The sequence below is a fragment of the Pecten maximus genome, chromosome 1 (assembly GCF_902652985.1).
Source record: "Pecten maximus chromosome 1, xPecMax1.1, whole genome shotgun sequence".
Taxonomy (NCBI): Eukaryota; Metazoa; Mollusca; class Bivalvia; order Pectinida; family Pectinidae; genus Pecten; species Pecten maximus.
Genome location: NC_047015.1, coordinates 46860774 through 46883670, shown reverse-complemented (window position 1 = coordinate 46883670; position 22897 = coordinate 46860774). Strand labels below are relative to the sequence as shown.

Sequence of the window (22897 nt, the reverse complement as noted above, 5' to 3'; positions counted from 1 at the left end):
AAAAGTGAAACTCAAATTTAATAGCTTTTTACTAACAAAACTTTTGTGACACTGAAGCAGTTTTGTAAGAATTAAACAAGGGAGTCAGCTGACCAAAGGTCAAGGTCCAATTTTGTATCTTTTCACTGGTGGACATTTTGTTATGACACTATGAAGAATGTTGATTGGAATTTAACGAGTCAACTGACTTAAGGTCAAGGTCACTTAGTCAACGTTCAATGTCAAATTTTGTATCTTTTCACTGATGAACTTTTTCGTGATGACATACTGAAATAAAATTAGTCAGAATTTAACAAGAAATCAACATACTGAAAGTCAGGGTCAAAGCAAATTTTGTATCTATTTAGTGAAGAGCATTTGGTTCTGACATTATGAAGCAAAATTGGTCCGAATTAAAGGATAAGTCATCCAACGAAAGATCAAGGTCACTGGATTATAGTTTGTTGGGTTTAACATTTTGTGAACAGCTTGTGTTTATTACTCACTGGATTATACTTTATGCATATCTTAACCAGCTCTTGTAGGCAAATATTTATATGTTGAATGTCTTAATTAATAGTACCAATGTTACAATTACACACAGTATACATTTTGCAATACATAATAATTCCACAAATATTACAGCCTTTCAGGTCATATTAAAAACCAAAACAAATTCTCTTTTTATCAATTTATTTACAATATATATTAAACCAGCAATGCTTGCATACCCAATTAATCAACCAGATACACATTCTTACCAATGCAATAGAATTGCCTTCATTCACTACACAATAAAATAGAACACACATCCTTACAATACAATGATTTGGAAAGTTTAAAAAGAACAAAATGACTACAGACAATGAATTGCTGCATGTTATTTCAACTTTTAAAATGATAAAACAAGCAATTATTAAAATATCTATGATGAATATATTTCATACACTTGATGTACCAGTGATTCAAATAAAACAAATTCAACATGTTATCTTGAACCAAGTCAGTGTGATATAAAGATAGCATTTACATTTTACATTAATAAATAGTGTGATGCGAGACCAAATATGTAGAAGTTGAAATTTACCATCCCATCATACCTGCATGCTCATTTGGTAAGTGTGAGCGACAGTATTTAAGATTTGTTTTGAACACCGTGAACAAGGGATGCTTTGTCATCTTCATTCCAAAGAATATGGTACATGCCTGCAAAATTTGGTAGTTTTGGTAAAAAAAAAGCAAAAAGGTCTTTAATGAAAAATTCTTTATATTATTAAATTTGTTTATACAACATTTAGAAACTTGGTCAGATCAGTGTTTTGTTTTTCAAGAGTTTAATTTCCTCGCAACATCCAAGTTAGTATGAAGTGGGGGGCAAGAGGACGCCAACAAATCAGAGTATTTAACTGAACTTGTAATATGTTGACATGCGTATGCTTGGACATTCTAGTGTAGATATGAATTTAGTAAAGTTGCTATCATATACAACACAGTTCCATTTAATCTTCCACTACTCTCAACCTCAATAATTCATTCATACATAGTGAAACCATTGTTTCATGCTAGTAAATACTGAAACCCTATCCTTTACATTTTCATTTCCTCCTCCACTGCTAGGTCTAGGGCTCTGTGATTCAATGTGAACACCATATGATACAGAGTGAAACAACATCCACCACATTTTCAACTATTCCCCTATCATTGTTTCACATTCACCACCTTTTCAACTATTCCCCTATTGTTAAAGTCTTTCACTCTTTGATTCACGGCACAAACACAAAATCAGAATCATCGTGATGAGCTTGAACTTGATCTGCTGTATCGTCGTCTGCGTACTGGTGACCTTGATCTTCGACGAGGTGGAGATCTCCGTCGCTGTGGTGGTGACCTGAAATTTTAATAAAAGGTTCAACGTTGTATAGTGGTAGAACACTTTATAACACAAGTAAAATATTTTTGTTACATATATTTTTGTGTTGATTTGTGAGTTTATAGATGGATAATTTTGTTTCTTAGCTGGGTTATAGCCCCTTGAATAACAATGTCACTATAAAGCAGGGTCTCCTTGAAGGAGCTGGCAGCTACTTCACCAGACATCATCCTTGATGCTTGTTGCATGCCATGAAGAGCAATTAGGATAACGGGTGTGCACAACGTTCTAAGACAACAGAGGATGTTCTTTGATGATGACAGCTTCTTAAAACAAAATCACCCAAAGTGGGATAGAATCCCATGTGTGGACATCCATCTGAGCTTGCATTAGCTTGATTGTCTACCAACTAATTCATTCACTGATTTTACTGCACCCTGATTATAGCATGAATAGCATAAACAGATGTATGTAAAAGTACTTTGCATGTATATGCAGAAGTACCAACTTTCATAACAGGAAATCCCAGAGGGACTAAGGTGCCAACCATTGCATGATGTTGGTTCTTTGCAAGTCTGATCTCTGTAATTTCTCAACTTTCCCCGTTATAATTGTGTGTTCTATTGACATTTGTTATTTAAGAAATCTTAGTTTAAAACATGAGTTTGAGACACATGCTTCTAGTACTTATCAAGAAATCAATATAACCAGGATTGCTTATGGACAGATGTACAACAAAGATAAATTTGAATCTGATGATGGTGGGTGAAAAAAGTATATTCCAAGATTAAGGAGATATGATCTAGACAATATGAACAATGTACAGCCCATTTGTTTTCAAATGTTCAATCAGATCATATAATTGTTGCAAAAAAAAAAAATCCAAAATTTCAATTAACTATTATTGATTGATTCAAAATTATTTCAATTTGACATTTAATCTTAACCTTTTCAACCCTAAGAAACTTAAGTGGACTCTGCCATTCATTCATCAGTTGAAGTACAAAATGGTCAGCAGGGGTGAAAGGGTTAAACAGTATACATGTGACCTACCTTCTTCTGTCTCTGTAACGAGGAGGTGACTGCCTGTTCCATCTTGGTGGAGGCCTCCGTGGGGGTGATCGTCTAGCTCTCACCGGTCGTGGTGCCAACACTGCAGCAGCTGATATCTCCTGGCCATCTATCTGACCTACAACCATGGAATAAAAAAAAATCAGGATTTCATACATTAATCATCTCTGAAGCATGTGATGGTTTGACCTTTTACTTGACTGGCCATGACCTTTTATGTTAAAGTGGGTAGCATCTACTTGAAGTAAGATAAGAAAACATGAAAGTAATCAGAGGCTACAGTACGGGAAATCATTTGACAACAGACTTGTTATTAGAATCTGGACTTTGCTTGTATGTACCTGAATTTACTTTGTAACACTCAATCATTGTACCATGGTATAAATCATGTATCAATGTGTATAACTTTTGACTCCTTACCATAAATTTAAAGAGGCTTGCTCGCAGAGAGATCAGAAAAATTGGCTAATAGAAAAAGATTTTTTACACATGACAGATTGTTGGAATTGTTGAGTTTTTCATTTTATTTTCCTTATAAAACGCTGAAAAGTGATATTAAAACCTCATTTTTTTAAATGTTATTTATTTAATCGCAACCCGCAATAAGTCCCCGCTATAAAGTGGAGTCTAATTTGATTGACACATCAAAGAAACAAGCACATGCACAGTGCCACACAGTGATAACTTCAAAGGCAGCGGCGATTTACAAAGAAGATTTGCCTTTATATTCCATTCATTTCCCTCTCAGGTTGAGTTTTAAAACGTCTTTTAAATACATATTCTGTAATTGTTTTCAAGAAATAAAGTCGGAAAGCCTCTAATTTTGTCACATAGAAACGTGTACTGAAGTTTATTTAGTGATCGGAGATGTGCCGTTTACCGGTCCGTCTGCGGGTAAGCCTCTTTAAGGGTACTGGGGCGAGAATATGCACACAACCTGGGTAACTGTGAAGCTTCATAAGGAAATGACTGATCCCTACACTTTCCTTTGTAAGGATACTGCTCCGCTATACTACCTTATCACAGTGATAGTGCAAACTCCAAAACCAACATTACAACAATATATACTACAGGTTCATACCTCCATTCATATATTTGATAGCTTTCTCTGCCTCTGTTGTGTTATCATATTCCACATAGGCGAATCCCTTGGAGAAACTTGCATGGACTCTGTCGATTGGCATTTCTATATGTTTCACCTGTCCATACACACTGAAGATCTCCATGATGTGGTCTTTGGAGACATTGCGTGTCAATCTTCCAACATGTACTTTGGTGGGTTTGACAGGAGAAGGACTCCGCTTCTTCCTCTTCGGTGATCTAAAATAGTGATTAAGTAGGTTTATAATCAATGTCAAGATTGATATCCACATCCAATGATGTGAATTCTGAATACAGAGAGGAAACATACCAGTGAATTCTGAATACAGAAAAGAAACATACCAGCAAGTCTGACAGGATTTTTTCAGGCGAGTCATAACATCATTTTCAAAATTTTAATGAGTGTAGTGATTAAGAGATAAAGTGGGTACTGAAAATTTGAACGAGTCCTGCAGGTAAGGCATGATTTCAGGACTCAAATATCCATGTCACAAAAATCACTAGGTCATAATGTGATCACAAAATAAGATTAAAAAGATCATTAACCAAAGAATTCAGAACTTGTCTGTGCCAAGTGTTTTAGTTGTTTATCACAGGTACATCTTGCTGACTAGTTGTGTATTTACTCTAAATGAAATATCGAAGATATGACGCATTGAATTCCATGTATAGTTCACACTGGGTTATAGGTTACTAACTCTGAAGCCTTTCGTTTGGCTCTTGTTCTCCGTGGACTGCTATCACTAGAGGATGACCGACTGGAGCTCGAGCTTCCGGACCGTGAAGAACTGCTGCGTGAACTACCACTGCTACTGGAACTGCTGTTACTGGATGATGAGCGTGAACGTCTTCTAGAGCCTGATGAGCTGTCAAAGACATTTCAGATTGTTACCAAATTGTCTATGTGAATGTAAATGATTAAGTATTTTTTTACTATTTCACACAAAATTGTGTCCTTGGGCAAGATACTTGCCAGAAAATCATAACAAACCAGTCAACAGTCAAAATTGTTGATAGGCGTGGAACATCCAAACGCTTCCAAGCATTCTCATGCCTTTAATTATAAGTCAACATTCAAAACTCTTTCCCCTCGGTTTTGAGACCACTCTGATGAACTCTTACCGGAGAATAGTGTCTGATGTTAGCCGATATGTATGTTTGAAAAAGGAATGCTAGGAATGTATTTTCACCAGGTCGAATACAACTTGTAACTATCATACCTGTCAAGGATCAAATGTTTACAAACTGGAGATCTCCAGTTTGAAGACTTTCCTCAAACTGGAGATTGCGTGTGACGACATTTTTACTAAATATATTGCATTCACCAAAAAAAATCAAAAAATCCTGAAATTAACTGTTTTCAAACGTATACTGTTCAAAAACATTAGTTCAATTGAATTTACCTTCCAATAATTCCATATATTGAATCAATAATAATTTTTTTTTAATAATCTAATTATAGAAATTGAAAGCACTTCTTTTTATATCAAATCTATCTATAAGTTTCATTGAAAAAAAAACTTAAATATCTTTCTTTTATTAGTTATGTTATTTCCCAGAAAAAAATTGTCTAAAATCAGGAGAGAGAAAAAAAAATCCTGAAAAAATTGTCCATTTCCGGATTCTGGATCCATTTTTAGAATATTCATCACAATCATGGCCGCCGTCAACAGCACGGTGCCGATATTTTTGAGAGTCTGACTGCAGTTCTTTGCCAACATTCTTAAATCAATAAAAAATATACAGATTTGTTGGCAAATATGGCTAGTTCGGGGTTTCTATAACTTCTTTGGAAAAATCTGCTTTGCAAATAGCTTATTTCACTAGAAGTGTGTTGATTATTGGAAACTTTACCCGAGACCCAATTTGGTGAGTCGGGGTTTGTCACAGTTGACTGACTCTTTAATTAACCCCTAGGGGTGAATTAGTGTCACTGACCATAGCTAATATGCCCTTTGTTGAGTCTGTATATTTGACAACGTTTTAAGACTTATATACACACTAGTGTTAGTGAGAATTTGATGCGTCAAATTGATGCGTCAATGACCCGAGGTACTTTGGCCTAACGGGAGAAAACTTGAGAATTTAATAAAATTCTGGACCCGCGCGGGTCATTAATTTCAAACTGGAGAGTTTGATTTTTGTATTGAATATTCGGGAGTCTCCAGTCCAATGCGGGAAACTTGACAGGTATGAACCATGCATCAATAAACAATTTCTAAATGCATAATGGAAAATACTAACCTGCTGTTAAACTGGAAGCTTGTAATTTTCGGTTAATTTTCTTTCTTTCACAATAACACTTCCTTTGATGCATTTTGTAATCTTTTGTTTACACAAAATACAGAATTTCTGTCAATTTAATAGTCAGATGTGCTTCAACTCATGTGCTTAGTACTATATATGCTATTAGAAACATGAAACCCACTGTTTAAATTAGAACTATACCTGCTGCTGTCCGAGTCACTGTCACTGCTGGAGGATGAATCCTTCCTGTGTTTCTCTCTTCCCCTTTCAGGTCCACTTTTCTTTCGCTCCCGGCTTTTACTTTGACTTCTTACCCTAGGAACAGATTTTATTTTCACAGAGTCAGAAATTTAGATGACAGTCAGTTAAAATAGCAATCAATCAAATACTGTCATGCAACGATTTATATAATATATGAAGTCATACGGGTAGGTTTCTGGAAAAACCATGTCACATATGCTTCAACTTTGAATAACTGGATCCTTCATAAATCGAATACCCCCGGTAGTATTCCCCTACATTGAGGATCGATGTGACAGAAATATCTAACAAAGAACATTTCCCCTCGAGTTGGAGATTCTCTGATGACACCCTTAAGGTCAGGGAAGATTCCATTATAATCAGTTAACTTTATTTCGGTCCCGACTCCTGAGTTTGGAACCCGTTCGTCAAGCAACTGCGGTCGCAACCAGTCGACGTAGTGACTAACGCGTATTACCAAATATCTTTCACTTTACACATTTTTATATTCATAGCAAAACATTTTCTTGCATATGCTAAATAATAGATAAAACTAGTCTACCTACTTCACGTATATCGGCGTTTTACAAAATGTAAACATTGATTTTGCAAGGGACGTAAGCGGGAGTAACAGTAATGTTTTATATGTATTTACTGATTAATTCACAACAAATATACTTCAATTTACATTCTCACAGAATCATAAAATAATTTAAAAGTGATAAATGATATACATAATCTAAGATTACGGCCGATTATGGCGGATTGAACTTACATTTTCTTGCGATATTTTTCATGGAAAGCGTCTCTCGGACATGAAATATGTCAAATCACCTGTGATTGGTCCTTAATTTGGTCCGGTGTATACTAGCCAATCAAAATCAAGCTTACAAAAGAAACAAGAAATATGGCTGCCTCCATGAACACAACTTTGTCTTTGGAAGAAAACATTTTAAGAGATATTACAACTCAGTTTTTCGAGATGGTACCAATAAGGCGAATGAAATGGAAGGTAATTAATGTCATACTTATAGATTCATTATTTTCTTTTACGTCGAAACACAAATGCAAGTCATTTTAGATGTCACATGTCACTGCACATGATGCTCCAGCAGAAATAGAATATTTTTTAGTCCTGGCAACACGAAGCAAACAATGCTGGCGTAAAGTAATATGAATTGTAGGTCACACGATTTTAACTTTATACTGTACAAGACTCAGGTATAAGGTGTGTGACTCTGCATTGTTAGCTTTATAATTAATCTTTCATGATAATATTAGCCAGAAATACATACTACATTATCATATAACACTTTACTGTCAATGTGTCATGTCCCTGTGTCTAATGCCAGTTTAAGTCAACATAATTGATTTTTGTTTGTGATTAACTGTTTCGCTGGTATGCATGACTATTATATATGTTTTAAGCATGGTAAGAATTAAGCAAACGGTGACACATTTATGTTCATAAGACCTAATATTCCAAGGGATTACTATTCCGAAGGTCCATTAGTTCAAATTAAAGACCCATATGATCTAAATATAAGATGATATAAGACAACTTGAACCACCATGAATACTATACAGGTATTGATGAAATGTTGTCAATTTTTATCTTAAAACACCATTGATGGAACATAATTGGACCTGAGTAATAATTACTAGATAAGATGATGTGAACATCAATTGTATGATGTCACGAGTACCAATATGAAAAGGTACTTTAGGGGTTAAATTCATCATGAAAAATTGCTCTGAAGAAGCCCACCTGTTCAGGCAAATCAAGTAGACACATACTAATAAATAAACCTACCTACCCAAGCTTGTTGCAACGTCACTTGTACCTGCAATCTTAGAACTGGAGAATCGAACGGATCATACAGATCCCAGACTAGAAGTATGGTGTTGGCTCTACACCTTGATGAAGGTACTTTTTTGTACCAAAACCTGTAACAAATTTCAGTGAATGATATGTCTTGTGGATATAATAACATTTTATAAAATTCTAGAAGATTTTTCACAACACTTCTTCATTTTTGGATTGTCACCCTTCAGACCAATAGACATTTGGACTATTAGGACAAACAGGCCATTGCTTTAAACAATCAGTATAAGCCTAAATAAACCAAGACTGTGACTATAGCTGCTGAGTTCCTGTGTTATTGCAACCCTATTGCAGAATATGCAGGCTACTCATTTTGCACTTACTGAGGTCATAGAACATAGTTTGAGTCCTTCTGACTATCAGGTCAGTGGACTATTGGACCTTTGGATTATTCTCTTGCCTTAGGACTATGGCCTTTACACTATATTAGGCCTTCGGAATATTATGCAGTCACCAACCAAACTGCTTCCAGGCCATCCCTCAGTATTTTGATGAGAAATGATTAACCCAAAACAAATTACTAAGTATCTACATTGACATACTCGGAAGAGAAACTGCCTACTTATTCCTATCATTACTAGGTGGTTAAGGAAAAGAATACATGATTAATGCACTAGTTTATACAGTACAGTGAGACCTAGAGGATGTTTTGGGTTAGACATAAAAAATCCATAATCAGAGTTGGGAAAAGATAGGAAATCTTAATCATGCATACCAAGACAAATTATTACCTAGCTTGTTTATGAATGATTTGTTTGCAGACAACACCATCGATAGATGATAAAGATATATCCCCAGACATGCAGAGGGCTGTCCTGAAGGCCACCGTTCAACATGCCACATGTAAGCAGTATCCGCCATCTCTCAGCTATCAGCGTGCATTCGTTAAAAGCATCTTACATAAGGTAAATATACTGTTTTTATCATTAGATTGTGATGAATTTTCACCACAGCCCATGATACTTGTATATGGTATTAGAACAATTGTTATAATACAATATTTATTATAAATTTTCACATAATTGTTTTTCATTCTTGACACCTGCACCTACTTAAATATTAGATATGGCTTCAAAACTTATTGCTAGCAACATGTAGGGTGTAGGCTTATTGTACAACAGTGAAATAGGCAAAATATATGGGTGGGCTTATTCCTGGATGAATATGATAGGTCACATAGCTGGGACATCGTTATAACTGATCATGATGGATCGGTCAAAGTACCTACAATAGTACAACCTGTAGACTTAAAATTATAACATAGCAAAATTAACATTAGGTTTTATGTCTACCTTTGGCCGTGGTGGCCAAGTGGTTAAGGTGTCCCGATACTTTATCACTAGCCCTCCACCTTTGGGTTGCGAGTTCGAAACCTACTGAGGCAGTTGCCACTTGCCAGGTACTAACTTTTAGGCCCGTGGTTTTTCTCGGGTACTCCGGCTTTCCTCCACCTCCAAAACCTGGCACGTCCTTAAATGACCCTGGCTGTTAATAGGACGTTAAACAAAAACAAACAAACAAATTATGTCTACCTATATAGGTACCTACACCAAAACACAGAAAAACAGATTGAAAATTTTCTTTTTTGTGTCGGTGTCCAGTGCTTCTGCCGCTGAGTCTACACCACAATTATGCTTGATATGAAAATTTGTTGGATGTTTTTGCAACAATGCTTGTACTAGTCTACCAGATACTGTGATGATGGAATTGAATACCCTCAGTTTTGAGTTATGAGAACTGAGGTAACATTCCACCTAAGACAATTTTTAACTAAAAGAAATTTTGTTAATTTATCACTTAATTACATTTCAAATAATTCCATCATTTACTTTGAAGATGAAATACTTAGACTAGGAAAATGAGAGAAGTGCTTAAAATGGAAAAAGGAATAAGAGTGCTTAAAATGGGAAAAGATTGTATTTATCTGTCTTTACAATATGTAGAAATTACAGGTAGAAGCTCTTTAATAAGATGTCTATTTTTTTGTCTATGGTTCATTCAGCTTGAAGATATTGATGCCGATATCTGTGATGAAATTTATGAAACATACTCAGATCTTCTACAACAAAAGGAGGAAGAAGATGATACACTATGTTACAAAACTTATACATTGGTATGTATTGAGCTGTGTTGATCTATCATTCGACTCCTGCTTATTCCCAGTCCTGATTGTAGGAGCGACGTCATGTGACTAGTCTGTAAATCTGCTACAGACCTCATTCTATGAATAGAAAAGTGTTTCAGACATCATGTCAATATTGTGTTGTTAATTTTCTGTTATCAAGATAAATGATGCAATTACACTATGCTATTACACAATTTCGCAAACAACTTCTATACCTAATATGAAAATTAAATGGGTTCATGACATGAGAAATCATCAATCTTTTTGTGAAATGTATACGATAAAATAATCGTGGACTTCATTTTCGGTCTATCCTTGATTCCGTCTTACCTGAAGATAGACCTCACTTGCAGTCAACAGTGTGACAAGTTAGCTCTATATACATGTACAGTGGACCCTCGATAATCGGAACACCTTTGTTCCCAGCCCAAACCATCCAGATTACGAGTTATCCGGACTGCCGAGTTTGGTCTACCAGGTCTAAAAAATTGTTGTGTAAGAGTTATCTCCCTTGACATTATACAATGTGGGACGTTTAAATGACATACTTCCATTTCATAAACATGTCTAATTGTCAGTCTTTGTTTTATTTTGTAGAAACTAAAAAAAGAACATGTAAAGTGAAAGTTGTTTTATTTTTCGTTACACATAACGTTGTTACAAGCCGATATCCTTGTTTACCCAATACAAATGTAACCGAACCCCTCTTAGTTTTCAAAGTGTTAATGATGTTAATTACCAATCATAAATTTTTTACCGGGTACATGTATTTGAGATTGATTAATTATCGTATCACGTACTGTATGTTAGTGCATGAATTCTTGCAAACTACTTAAAGTTGCCGTATGTAAAATAAATAAAATAGATATTGTACGTCAAGTTGATAAAAGCAAGACCCGTCTATACTGTGCTTAAAATCCTTTAATACTGTAGCATTTAGGTCGTAAAGAAAAGCAATGTACAGTTATAAAAACAGAGCTACATTGCAACACAGGTAAACACCTGGAGCTATCACCTGGCAGCAGTCGCTATGACTACGCACAGCGTCAAACGATAGTCTGTACAGCTGTCGACATGGGTGACTTGCCCCGATATTTCCCCCATCCATGTGGTGAAAAAATCGTCCAGATTATTGCGGGAAATTTACTAATGAAAAGTACATTCCGTTCCTAAAATGGGGTTCCGGAATCCGAATCCGAATTTCCGGACTGGTGAGTACAAATAACATTACGGAAATCCGTTCCCGTGCATTACCGTCCGGACTTTGAGTTTTCCGGACTATCGGCGTCCAGATTATCGCGGGTCCACTGTATAGACTTTCTATACCACAACTAGTATTTGATTTTTATATGCAGCCTTTCAGTGACTAAACTCTGATATCTTCAACAGACTAGAACATTCTGTCTTATAAGTTCTGTCTATTTTTACACCATATGTAATCAGTTTATATTTCCACTGGTTTCGGAGACCATGATTTGAAATCTTGGACAATCTTGTTTCATGAAGCATCCTTTCAAATTACAAATTATGTGATACCAGTGCGTTTAATGTTTGATTTCATGCAGCAGTATAACAATTTACATTTGTATTAAAATATTACAGCCATGTGGAAATACTGTCAGCCTTCAGGAGTCTGTTCATCTGATTTCCCAGGGAACCACCGGACTTAGTACTTGGCAGGTAATAGTCAGCTAACATTCGCCTGAATCTTAGTACTTGGCAGGTAATAGTCAGCTAACATTCGCCTGAATCTTAATTAGTTTTATGAAGTACTCTCAAACCTGCCTTAAAGGCCACTTGTATACAACAAAAACCTGTCTATAAAGACCACCTACATGTATTTCAGTTTCCATTGTAACAATTCATAGTAAATTAACATCTATACAAAAGCCACCTGCCATATTAGGCCACTTCTTCTCTTCTCCTTTGAGTGGCCTACCAATATGGCAGGTGGTCTTTGTATAGATGTCAACTATGATGGCTTGTTACAATGTAAACTGAAATAGGTGGTCTTTATAGACAGGTTTGGCTTTGCATGTTTCAGTGGAGAAACAATTATAAAAGATAAGACTACATTCAAGAATATTCTTAATTGTAACATTACCCTCAATGACATGAAAAACTTATCTATTTCATGTTTTATTTAATTTCAAAACAGGCAGCCTTACATTTAGCAGAATGGTGTTCTGAAAACAGCAAATTCTTAGAAAACAAGTAAGTATGTTAGGTGTTCAGGTATTTTCGTGATCTCAAAAGCGGTATTATATATATACTGTATGTATATTTGTCCATACATGAAGAGAAAATAAATACCAGTACCAGTAGATTGCTGTATTGGTTATTACAAGACTGAGAAGCGGTAGATTTGACATAACTTAAAAATGCACCAGAATAAAAGGGATAGACTAATGGTGATAAAGTAAATGAATAAAACTACACGGCCGACACATAAAACTCTGACTCCAATATTGGGGAGTGGACTTGATTTAGGACAATGAGATACATTTGTCAACATTTTAATTGGACTGCAATAGATGTTGATGGGCGTAATATATCTTGTGTGTTGATGTTATGTATTTTTTGTGTATAAATGTTATAATATGTGTTTGGTGTAGGTGTTATAACATGTGTTTGGTGTAGGTATTATACTGTGTGTTGTGTGTAGATGTTATACTGTGTGTTGTGTGTAGATGTTATAACATGTGTTTGGTGCTATCATGCCTGTTTTGTGTTTAGGCGTGTGATGGAGTTTGGTGCTATAATGTGTGTTTGTATATTTTGTGTATAGGCGTGTGGTGGAGTTTGGTGCTATAATGTATGTTTACATGTTTTGTGTATAGGTGTTATAACATGTGTTTGGTACTATTTTGCCTGTTTCGTGTATAGGTGTTATAACGTGTTTGGTACTATTTTGCCTGTTTCGTGTATAGGTGTTATAACATGTGTTTGGTACTATTTTGCCTGTTTCGTGTATAGGTGTTATAACGTGTTTGGTACTATTATGCCTGTTTCGTGTATAGGTGTTATAACATGTGTTTGGTACTATTTTGCCTGTTTCGTGTATAGGTGTTATAACGTGTTTGGTACTATTTTGCCTGTTTCGTGTATAGGTGTTATAACATGTGTTTGGTACTATTTTGCCTGTTTCGTGTATAGGTGTTATAACATGTGTTTGGTACTATAATGTATGTTTACATGTTTTGTGTATAGGTGTTATAACATGTGTTTGGTACTATTTTGCCTGTTTCGTGTATAGGTGTTATAACATGTGTTTGGTACTATTTTGCCTGTTTCGTGTATAGGTGTTATAACATGTGTTTGGTACTATAATGTATGTTTACATGTTTTGTGTATAGGTGTTATAACATGTGTTTGGTACTATTTTGCCTGTTTTGTGTATAGGCGTTATAACATGTGTTTGGTACTATTTTGCCTGTTTTGTGTATAGGTGTTATAACATGTGTTTGGTACTATTTTGCCTGTTTTGTGTATAGGCGTTATAACATGTGTTTGGTACTATTATGCCTGTTTTGTGTATAGGTGTTATAACATGTGTTTGGTACTATTTTGCCTGTTTCGTGTATAGGTGTTATAACATGTGTTTGGTACTATAATGTATGTTTACATGTTTCGTGTATAGGTGTTATAACATGTGTTTGGTACTATTTTGCCTGTTTCGTGTATAGGTGTTATAACATGTGTTTGGTACTATTTTGCCTGTTTCGTGTATAGGTGTTATAACATGTGTTTGGTACTATAATGTATGTTTACATGTTTTGTGTATAGGTGTTATAACATGTGTTTGGTACTATTTTGCCTGTTTTGTGTATAGGTGTTATAACATGTGTTTGGTACTATTTTGCCTGTTTTGTGTGTAGGTGTGTGGTGGAGTTTGGTGCTATAATGTATGTTTACATGTTTTGTGTATAGGTGTTATAACATGTGTTTGGTACTATTTTGCCTGTTTCGTGTATAGGTGTTATAACATGTGTTTGGTACTATTTTGCCTGTTTCGTGTATAGGCGTGTGATGGAGTTAGGCAGTGGACTTGGACTCACCGGGATCACCGTTTGTAGAAAGTGCCAGATGAAGTCGTACACTTTCAGTGACTGTCACCATCAGGTGCTTTATCTTCTAATGAAGAACATTGAGACTAACTTTGCCAAACACACATATCTCTCACAACCGACCTTCACACCAAGCGATATATTCCCCTCCACATCCAAAGAGTGCACAGACAAAAAAGACGGACGTATGATGAAATCAATCCGGCGCCAGTTGAGTGTAAACGCTGAGCCCTCCAATCCCTGTAATGTGAGCATGTGTTCCGATATTATGGAGATTAGCTATACTTCTACTGCCTCATCGTCTTATGATGATGAAAACAGTGAGGACATATTCGCTGATCAGAACGATTTTCATATCGAGTCTCAGAACTGGGTTATGGATGAATGTCTCCCTGGCATGTACTTCTTCAGTCAGGATGAGAGAATCAGGTTGCTGAAATACGATTGGGAAACATCCGATGATAGGATGCTTTGGGATATAGCTCCGGACATCATACTTGCTGCAGGTAAAAACTCTGAAATATTCACATTTCAGTCATAGCATGACCTACCACACAGAAGTGACATTTATCAGACAGTAAATGCCTTTATTCACATGACCACTCTGGTATAGCATCATGATTATGACCAATGGTATTGTGGCAGTACTTTACAGTTGTCAAAATGGCTGTTAAGATATCTCTTTTAACGAGGAGGAATGCATCTAAGTGCAGTGTATGGACATTAAAAGAGCAAGTACATATATTGTTGAAAATATGAATTTGCTGTTGAACTGTTTTGCTATATCTAGTGTGCAATATAATATGATGTTAGACTGCAAAGCTTTGTCATTTATAACATCCATGAATACCACATCAAGACGTACATTTAAGTGAACTACTATATTGTACTCATCTTCGCTAGCCAAGGCTTCTGATTACGTTACACTCCACGAACCCTTGGCAGATATAGGCGTCAGTTCTGGCCCTCTAGCGGTGATTCGAAATTACCACCCTTCACGCATGAAATTTTCGACCAATCAAAACAAGCGTTACCGATTTACTTCATCGGTGATGTTTACAAACACACATCGAGGTTTGGTGTCATTTCGATGAGATATGTGATCAATGACTTATATGAATTGATCAAACACTGCGAATGTTCCCCCAAAGATTGCGATTTTTGTATTTAGGTAAAATGCCATGACATAGTCGGCAATGTAGCTCTGTACTGGGTGCCGCATTTTTTTGTTTACTGCGAAACCGAGCCAGAATGTAAAACGCGATTTGATTGGGTGCCCTGGGATTCCAGGGCGCGACGGTTTGAACACGACTATATCCGCCAAGGGTTCGTGGAGTGTAACGTAATCAGAAGCCTTGGCTAGCGAAGATGTATTGTACTACGCAGGTATATTGTATTGTCACAAAGTACAAAAATAAATACAGCTCAGTGGCTATATTACAGTACAGAACAATGCATTATTCAAACAATTTAACTTAAATTTCAAAATTAATGAAAATTACCTTTACAAAGTATGCTTAACCTATTCTTATCGTGAAAATGTATATTGAGACAAAAAAACACATCAATATGATTACATGTACTTACAAAACATGATTGCTTTTTTCCACAGATGTTGTATATGATAAGTCCATTATGCCTGCCCTGGTCTCTGTGTTGCGGAAGCTGCTGTCTCTTGAGATTGAGAATGGCCAGAGAGCCACTGCTTTTGTAGCATCCACCATCAGAAATGAGGACACAAGGGACCACTTTCTCATTGTGTTGGGTAAGACTTACTGAAAGGTAGAAAGTACTAGAACTTTGGATGTATTGTGGTTATACTTCTGTTAAAAAGGTTTGTTTTTGTCCATTTAAAGTCTAAATGCTACTCTAGTTATGTAAACAAGGATAATTTCTTTATTTACAGTGTAGTTACTGGTACAGTGTATTTGGGATACATTATACAATAGCATAATTTGTCTTGTTTACAAGGGATGACTTGATTTAATCATATTTTATTTGCTACAAAAGCATAAAGGATTAGGCATAAGTAATGACAACATTACTAAGGCCCTCCATAATACATACTATATAGATTACATTGAGAAAAAGCATAATTTGATCACGATGAATACCATTTTTATACAATTAATTCAACAACAGAAAAAAAACCGATTTATATCATATTACCAAAATCTTGGTGTGAAGAGAGGATTCTGTTAAAAATGCATACAGTATATACGTAGTAGTTGGTACATGTTTCTAAAATTCCATCTAACATTTTAAATTACTGTTGCCTTCCTTATCACTATTATTAAACAAAGATGAGAAGAATCAGTTAATTTAGCTTTCGTATCCTTGTTTTCCCATGCTTGACCAAAGGCACAGTGTATGAATATGTAAGCAGTGTTAAAAAATATTGTTTAAACAATAGATATAACCTATATTGAAATATCATTAACATATACTTCATGGCACATACTTTAGATGATAGTCCTTCTCTATAGATATAACTCACATACATGTATGTTGGAATACCATTTATATATTAAACTTCATGGCACAAACTTAACATGTTAATTTCACTTTTTTCTCTATATATAGTTCTATGGATATGACTCGCATACATGTATGTTGGAATACCATTAATTTCACTTTTTTCTCTCACAGCCAATGAAGGACTCACATATGAAATCCTTGATTCCCCGAAGAAGAGGATGTTCCATTACGAGGACACAATTCCAATTGAGATTCTCAAAATTCAGTGTCCTGCTGGAAGTTGATACAGAGATCCTCGTTGGATAGAATCCTGTGGAACATATCTATTGTCTTGTTAAGTGATTTCACTTTAAAAAAAAAGTTCTGAAATATATTGTGTGTAACAAGTAACTAACTGTGTGTAAAAAGACAGTAATTGTAAAGTTTATCGGAGAGAAATGATTCTTGATTTTCATTTATCAGGGTTGTTTTATTTGACTGCATGTATAAAGAAAATGGAGGGTCTTGCATGATCTCTGGTAATATGTCCATGTCTGGTAATAAGCCCACCCATGTCTTGCAAAAACCCTAGTGTTGGCTATTCCATTCTCCTTCAATAAGCCTGCTTCCTACTATGAGTAAAAAGTCTTGTGTTTAGCTTAACATTGTTAAGGCAATCAATTGTCAGGCCAGTTGTTTGATAAATGATAAGTTACTCTAAAGACCTTTAATTTTGTGTATAACATTCCGTGATTACATTGTATCTGTCTGGAACGTATTTGCAGGTGTTTAAATTCATGAATCACTTCACATTACCACACGAACGACTAGTGAAAGTTGGAGTGTATGATAAAAACCTCAAAATATTTGCGAGATGCAAAAGTTTATAAATTTTGATGCATTTGCAAAATTAGAAAAATGAAAACCTTTGTGAATGATATTTACTGTAATAAGTTGGTTTAATAATATCATGATTGCCTATGACAATTCTTTAATATATCATGTAATTTGATTTACTTTACTTAAAATATTGTGTTCTTTGATCAGTTTCCAAGATATCACAGTTTTAGATATACAAACTGATCATAATGTAGATTTTTCTTACAAAAACTTTTCTGGTTCCAAGATCTGAGTGGCTTGACAGAAAAATAAACTGTTCTAGTTCTAAGCTCTGAGTGGCTTGACAAAAAATAAACAATTTTGGTTCTAAGCTCCGAGTGGCTTGACAAAATATAAACTGTTTTAGTTCTAAGCTCCGAGTGGCTTGACAAAATATAAACTATTTTGGTTCTAAGCTCCGAGTGGCTTGACAAAATATAAACTGTTTTAGTTCTAAGCTCCGAGTGGCTTGACAAACAAGTTGTTGAAGTAGTGTCTTCACTGTTTGATATCATGATAAGGAGATGTTCATTTATACAATACAGTATTAAAAGTCTGGTTCCAAAGACTTAAACTACAGAACATGTACTTAAACTAATAAGGCGGGCCCTGGATATGCAGGTGGGCTATGATAATTGTCCGTCCATTTACTTTCGTTTTAAGGAACTGTCTCGGAAATCAGAAGTCTAAAACTACTGAAATTTTCTCTAGCTTAATGGTATATTACAGCTAGTATTTATCAGGGTTACAAATTAATACAGTGTTCAGTGTAGATATACAGTGCTATGTAAATGTTCAACAGGGTTAAAACAAATTATAAAGGTCAAGGTCATTGTCATATTCATTGTCTATGAAAAATAGAACGGGGAGATATATTTAAGCATATTGTCAAGTTGTGGGTCTTTTACTACGCACAACTGCAAGGTAATCTGTTGGAATGTTCAATTAGATAATTTTGTTTCAATATGATTTTCAATGAGAATATTAAGAAATGAGGAATCATGATTTGTAATTTTCTTGCCAAACATAGTTATTGCCATATTAAATATAGTTCAAATGTTGTTATCTCCCTTTATTAGTCATACCATCTCCAGTCCCTGTGACTGTTGTATGGGTATGGATATTTATATATGGTACAATATGGCGGTACATTAAATCACATATGGCCAAAAATGAACATTTTCAGAACATGAACATCTAATTTTATAACAATTTTGTGAATTTATATTTTTCAGGAGCGTGCTTTAATTTTTTTGTAAAGATTTTCCTTCCACTGAAATATCTCACCTTGATACAGTTTAGTAGATAGTCAAAAATCAAGGAAATATCGTAGATTTAATCGGCCTATTTTTGTGAATCTCTATCCAGTACTTTATTTTATAAGATTACAGGTACCAGTCACAATTTTCTCTATTAGCTTATTGGATTTCAGGTATCAGCAATTGGTTCGTACATGTTGGGTGTTGAAAGTTACTGAATATTGGTGACACTTGCTACATGATTTAAGCTACTGATACAAATGTATGCTAGTCACAGGTAGTGGTTACAATTTACTTTTTTTTATAGATTTGCTGCTACACTGAGTGACCATTATTAAAGATTTACTAGGAATTTTTAAGTAGTTGCTGTAGATACAGCCATCTTCATTATTTTCTGCACCCTGTCATCATCTGGCTTTGGAAACAGGCTGAATACATTTATTTTATTGTATTTCTATTTAGCAACCAACCTGAATGAAAATAAATTGTGACTTATCCCTATGGTACCAATTAGGTTGTGATTCCTTTGCTGATTGATATAATTTCTGCGTTTGTCTTTTATTGTCACTGTATAAATCTTGTTGTAGTCTACTTGTAGATTTGTAGAACATATACATGTACACCCCACCATGACACCAGAACAATGGATGTGCCATAATGTGTTTTATAACGAATCGAGTACTGTATATCGGCTATATTTTTCCTTTTTGCATGAAAGGTTTTTGGTATCATATGATTATGTGATAAATATTCTTTAAGTCTGTGATATGTTTTGATAAACTTAATATTCCATTCCCATTTTCAGCTTTAAATAATGTACAATTATCATATGAGTGCTTCAACAAACAAACATGTAATCAAATGTATTTATTGTCATATGTCATTCATTTCAAATTCAACAATACGGTACATGTTTATGGGTACATTTGTACGCATCATCGGATGCCCACGGCAGATTGCACTATGCTTTGCTACACTTAGTGTAGCATAGCTAAGTGCAATCAACCGTGAGTGAATAGTTTAGCATAGCGTAGTGTGGTTGGTATAAGAGATGATTTGTATATAGCTTCTGGGTTTTTTCCACGTAAATGGCTGAAGCCTTGAATCAAGGTTTTTTTCTACTAAAATATACATTATACATTACATATTATAGTTTAAGGATAGATTATGTAAAAATTCCTTATTATATACAATGTAAGGATTTTTCTCCAATGTATAAGGCCAATCATAATTTTTTTTTTTATACAAGTGTAGTTTTGATTATTTTCAGGAAACACGCCTGTAAGTCTTTGGAAAGTGCTTGTTTGTTATTAACTAAATTTCTCCATTGTATTTCATAAATCATATGGGAGTCAATATTTCCCAACAGAATGAAATCAATCTAGTCACTCCTAATGCATAATTATTTGACTTGCTGATTTGTAAGTAGATATGTGTTCTAATGATGTCCTCGCAATACGCTACAAAATAAAACAGCATCATGTTGAATAGACTGCTCAAAACAGTTCTACCATTTTCTGTCATTATCTGGCAAAAATGGCCTTTAAAACTGTTATCAATGGTGCATTTCAACAAAATTTTATTGTATGTAGCACAAGCAGGTTTAAGTGCTGCAAATTCACCAATAATACCACCCTTATTTTGTTATTCTGTTATTCTCCAATTAGCCCACAATTTACTTTGTTATTCTGTTGCCCTACAATAAGCCCACACCCTAATTTGTTATTGTGTTGCCCTACAATAAGCCCACACCCTACTTTGTTATTCTGTTCCCCTTCAATAAGCCCACACCCTACTTTGTTATTCCGTTGCCCTACAATAAGCACACACCCTACTTTGTTATTCCGTTGCCCTACAATAAGCCCACACCCTACTTTGTTATTCCGTTGCCCAACAATAAGCCCACACCCTAATTTGTTATTGTGTTGCCCAACAATAAGCCCACACCCTAATTTGTTATTCCGTTGCCCTACAATAAGCCCACACCCTAATTTGTTATTCCGTTGCCCTACAATAAGCCCACCCCCTACTTTCTTATTCCAATGCCCTACAATAAGCCCACACCCTACTTTCTTATTCCAGTGCCCTACAATAAGCCCACACCTTACTTTGTTATTCCAGTGCCCTACAATAAGCCCACACCCTACTTTGTTATTCCGTTGCCCTACAATAAGCCCATCCCATAATTTGTTATTCTGTTGTTCTTCAATAAGCCAATCCTCTACTTTGAATCAAATCTTATTATCATCTGCAATCCTAGGCAGATCACAGGATGAATATAATTATAAGGTCAATGTTTATTTTTTCCTTACAAATTAGTAAGCCAACAGGCCTACTACAGTGTTTATGGTAATGACGGTAGAAACTTCAGGCCAAGTATTAATTAATTGACTCTTTTTTTTTTTAGTATTCTGTTGTGTTACTTTTGATAATAGCCTATATGACCTGTATTACTGAATGTACTGTTGTTGATTGCATGGCCACTTGATTGATGTACATTATATTACAAAAGTTACTTTTTAAGAAATTAAGAAAAGTTTACAAATATTTTATTGTTTGCTGTTTTCATTTGATCACTTCAAATCCTTAAACATGCAAAATTTGTTTTGAATTTTGACTTTAATACTTTTTGAAAATATCCTTTTAAATATATTGTAGCTCTAGGTTGACCATGCTTTGAACTGCTGGGTCCAAATGGACAGAATCATTTGGTTGGGATTAGAAAAAGCATTGGTCATTTCTCGATTAAAAACAAAGATGTTTGTAAAAATACTTGGTAAATGTCAGAAAGACAAAACGGTTTTAGTCATGATTGTTTTTATACATATACCCAGGTACTTGAATATTAATTAAGGACGAGATCCTCAGTGTGCTGTTTTGTATCTCAAACAATGAAGAATTCCTATTTTCTTATTTAACTTTCCTTGCCTTTTTACTGTAAAGCAAATACCAGTATACAGAAAGATATATATACATAAACCTTTTTTGTTTTTCTCACAATAGATATATTGAATCGCTGAGCTTTTTTATCGTGAAAATGGCAAATCATCTGTTATGCTGTCAGTTACCTTTGGTATATGTATATAAAAGGTTTTTAAAATTTAAAGTTTTCAGCAACATTGCTAACAGAAGTAATTTCAAAAAGATAAAATGCTTTAAAAAGGATATAACAGTCTGTAGGAAATAACAAAATAACAGATACATTTGCAATTAACTTCTCACAGGACAATATAAAGAAAAATGGACTTTCTACTTTAACATTGGGTGTGAACCACTATTGATGAAAATGTTATGGCTGTGTTCATAGGTGTGCAATGTACACGATATAGTAAGGAAATGCATACATTGTAATTTGTATTTGTAATAATATTCATTAATGTGCTGAGCAGTTTGTGCTGCAAGCAATCTGAAATAAAAAAAATGATAATAGATGGATATAAATGGATGCGTTTCTTGTTCTTAATACATTAGAGACATCATGTGATGCTTAGGCAGTATTAGTGTTAAAAATAAGGCCATAATAAATTTGGAAATGTTAACATTTTTCATTTGTTTCATATACATATGAAAAATATTAACATGTAAATTCTTTAGTTTAACATATAACAGAGAGGTATTATTATTTTTGGAAGCATTTAAACACATCAAAAAATGAAAACATTAGATTAAACCAATTGGTACAATCCTTTTTAAATGCAAATAAGTTTACTGCATGGA

General features: G+C 34.7%; 2 protein-coding genes across 2 annotated transcripts; one reads left to right on the top strand and one right to left on the bottom strand.

The window, feature by feature from the left end:
• Positions 1-655: 655 nt before the first annotated feature.
• On the bottom strand, positions 656-7353 carry LOC117335602 (RNA-binding protein with serine-rich domain 1-B-like). The gene is made up of 6 exons (XM_033895726.1): positions 7284-7353; positions 6470-6583; positions 4720-4887; positions 4002-4240; positions 2903-3038; positions 656-1867 (listed from the first exon to the last, which is right to left on the bottom strand). Coding segments are annotated over exons 1-6 (759 nt in total). The 5' UTR covers positions 7286-7353; the 3' UTR covers positions 656-1767.
• A 41-nt stretch (positions 7354-7394) lies between these two features.
• Positions 7395-22616, top strand: LOC117335599 (protein-lysine N-methyltransferase EEF2KMT-like). Its single transcript, XM_033895715.1, has 8 exons — positions 7395-7520; positions 9155-9298; positions 10396-10506; positions 12121-12198; positions 12677-12732; positions 14541-15091; positions 16198-16350; positions 17235-22616. The coding sequence occupies exons 1-8, from the start codon at positions 7416-7418 to the stop codon at positions 17345-17347; spliced, it is 1311 nt and encodes a 436-aa protein (XP_033751606.1). The 5' UTR covers positions 7395-7415; the 3' UTR covers positions 17348-22616.
• Positions 22617-22897: the final 281 nt, after the last annotated feature.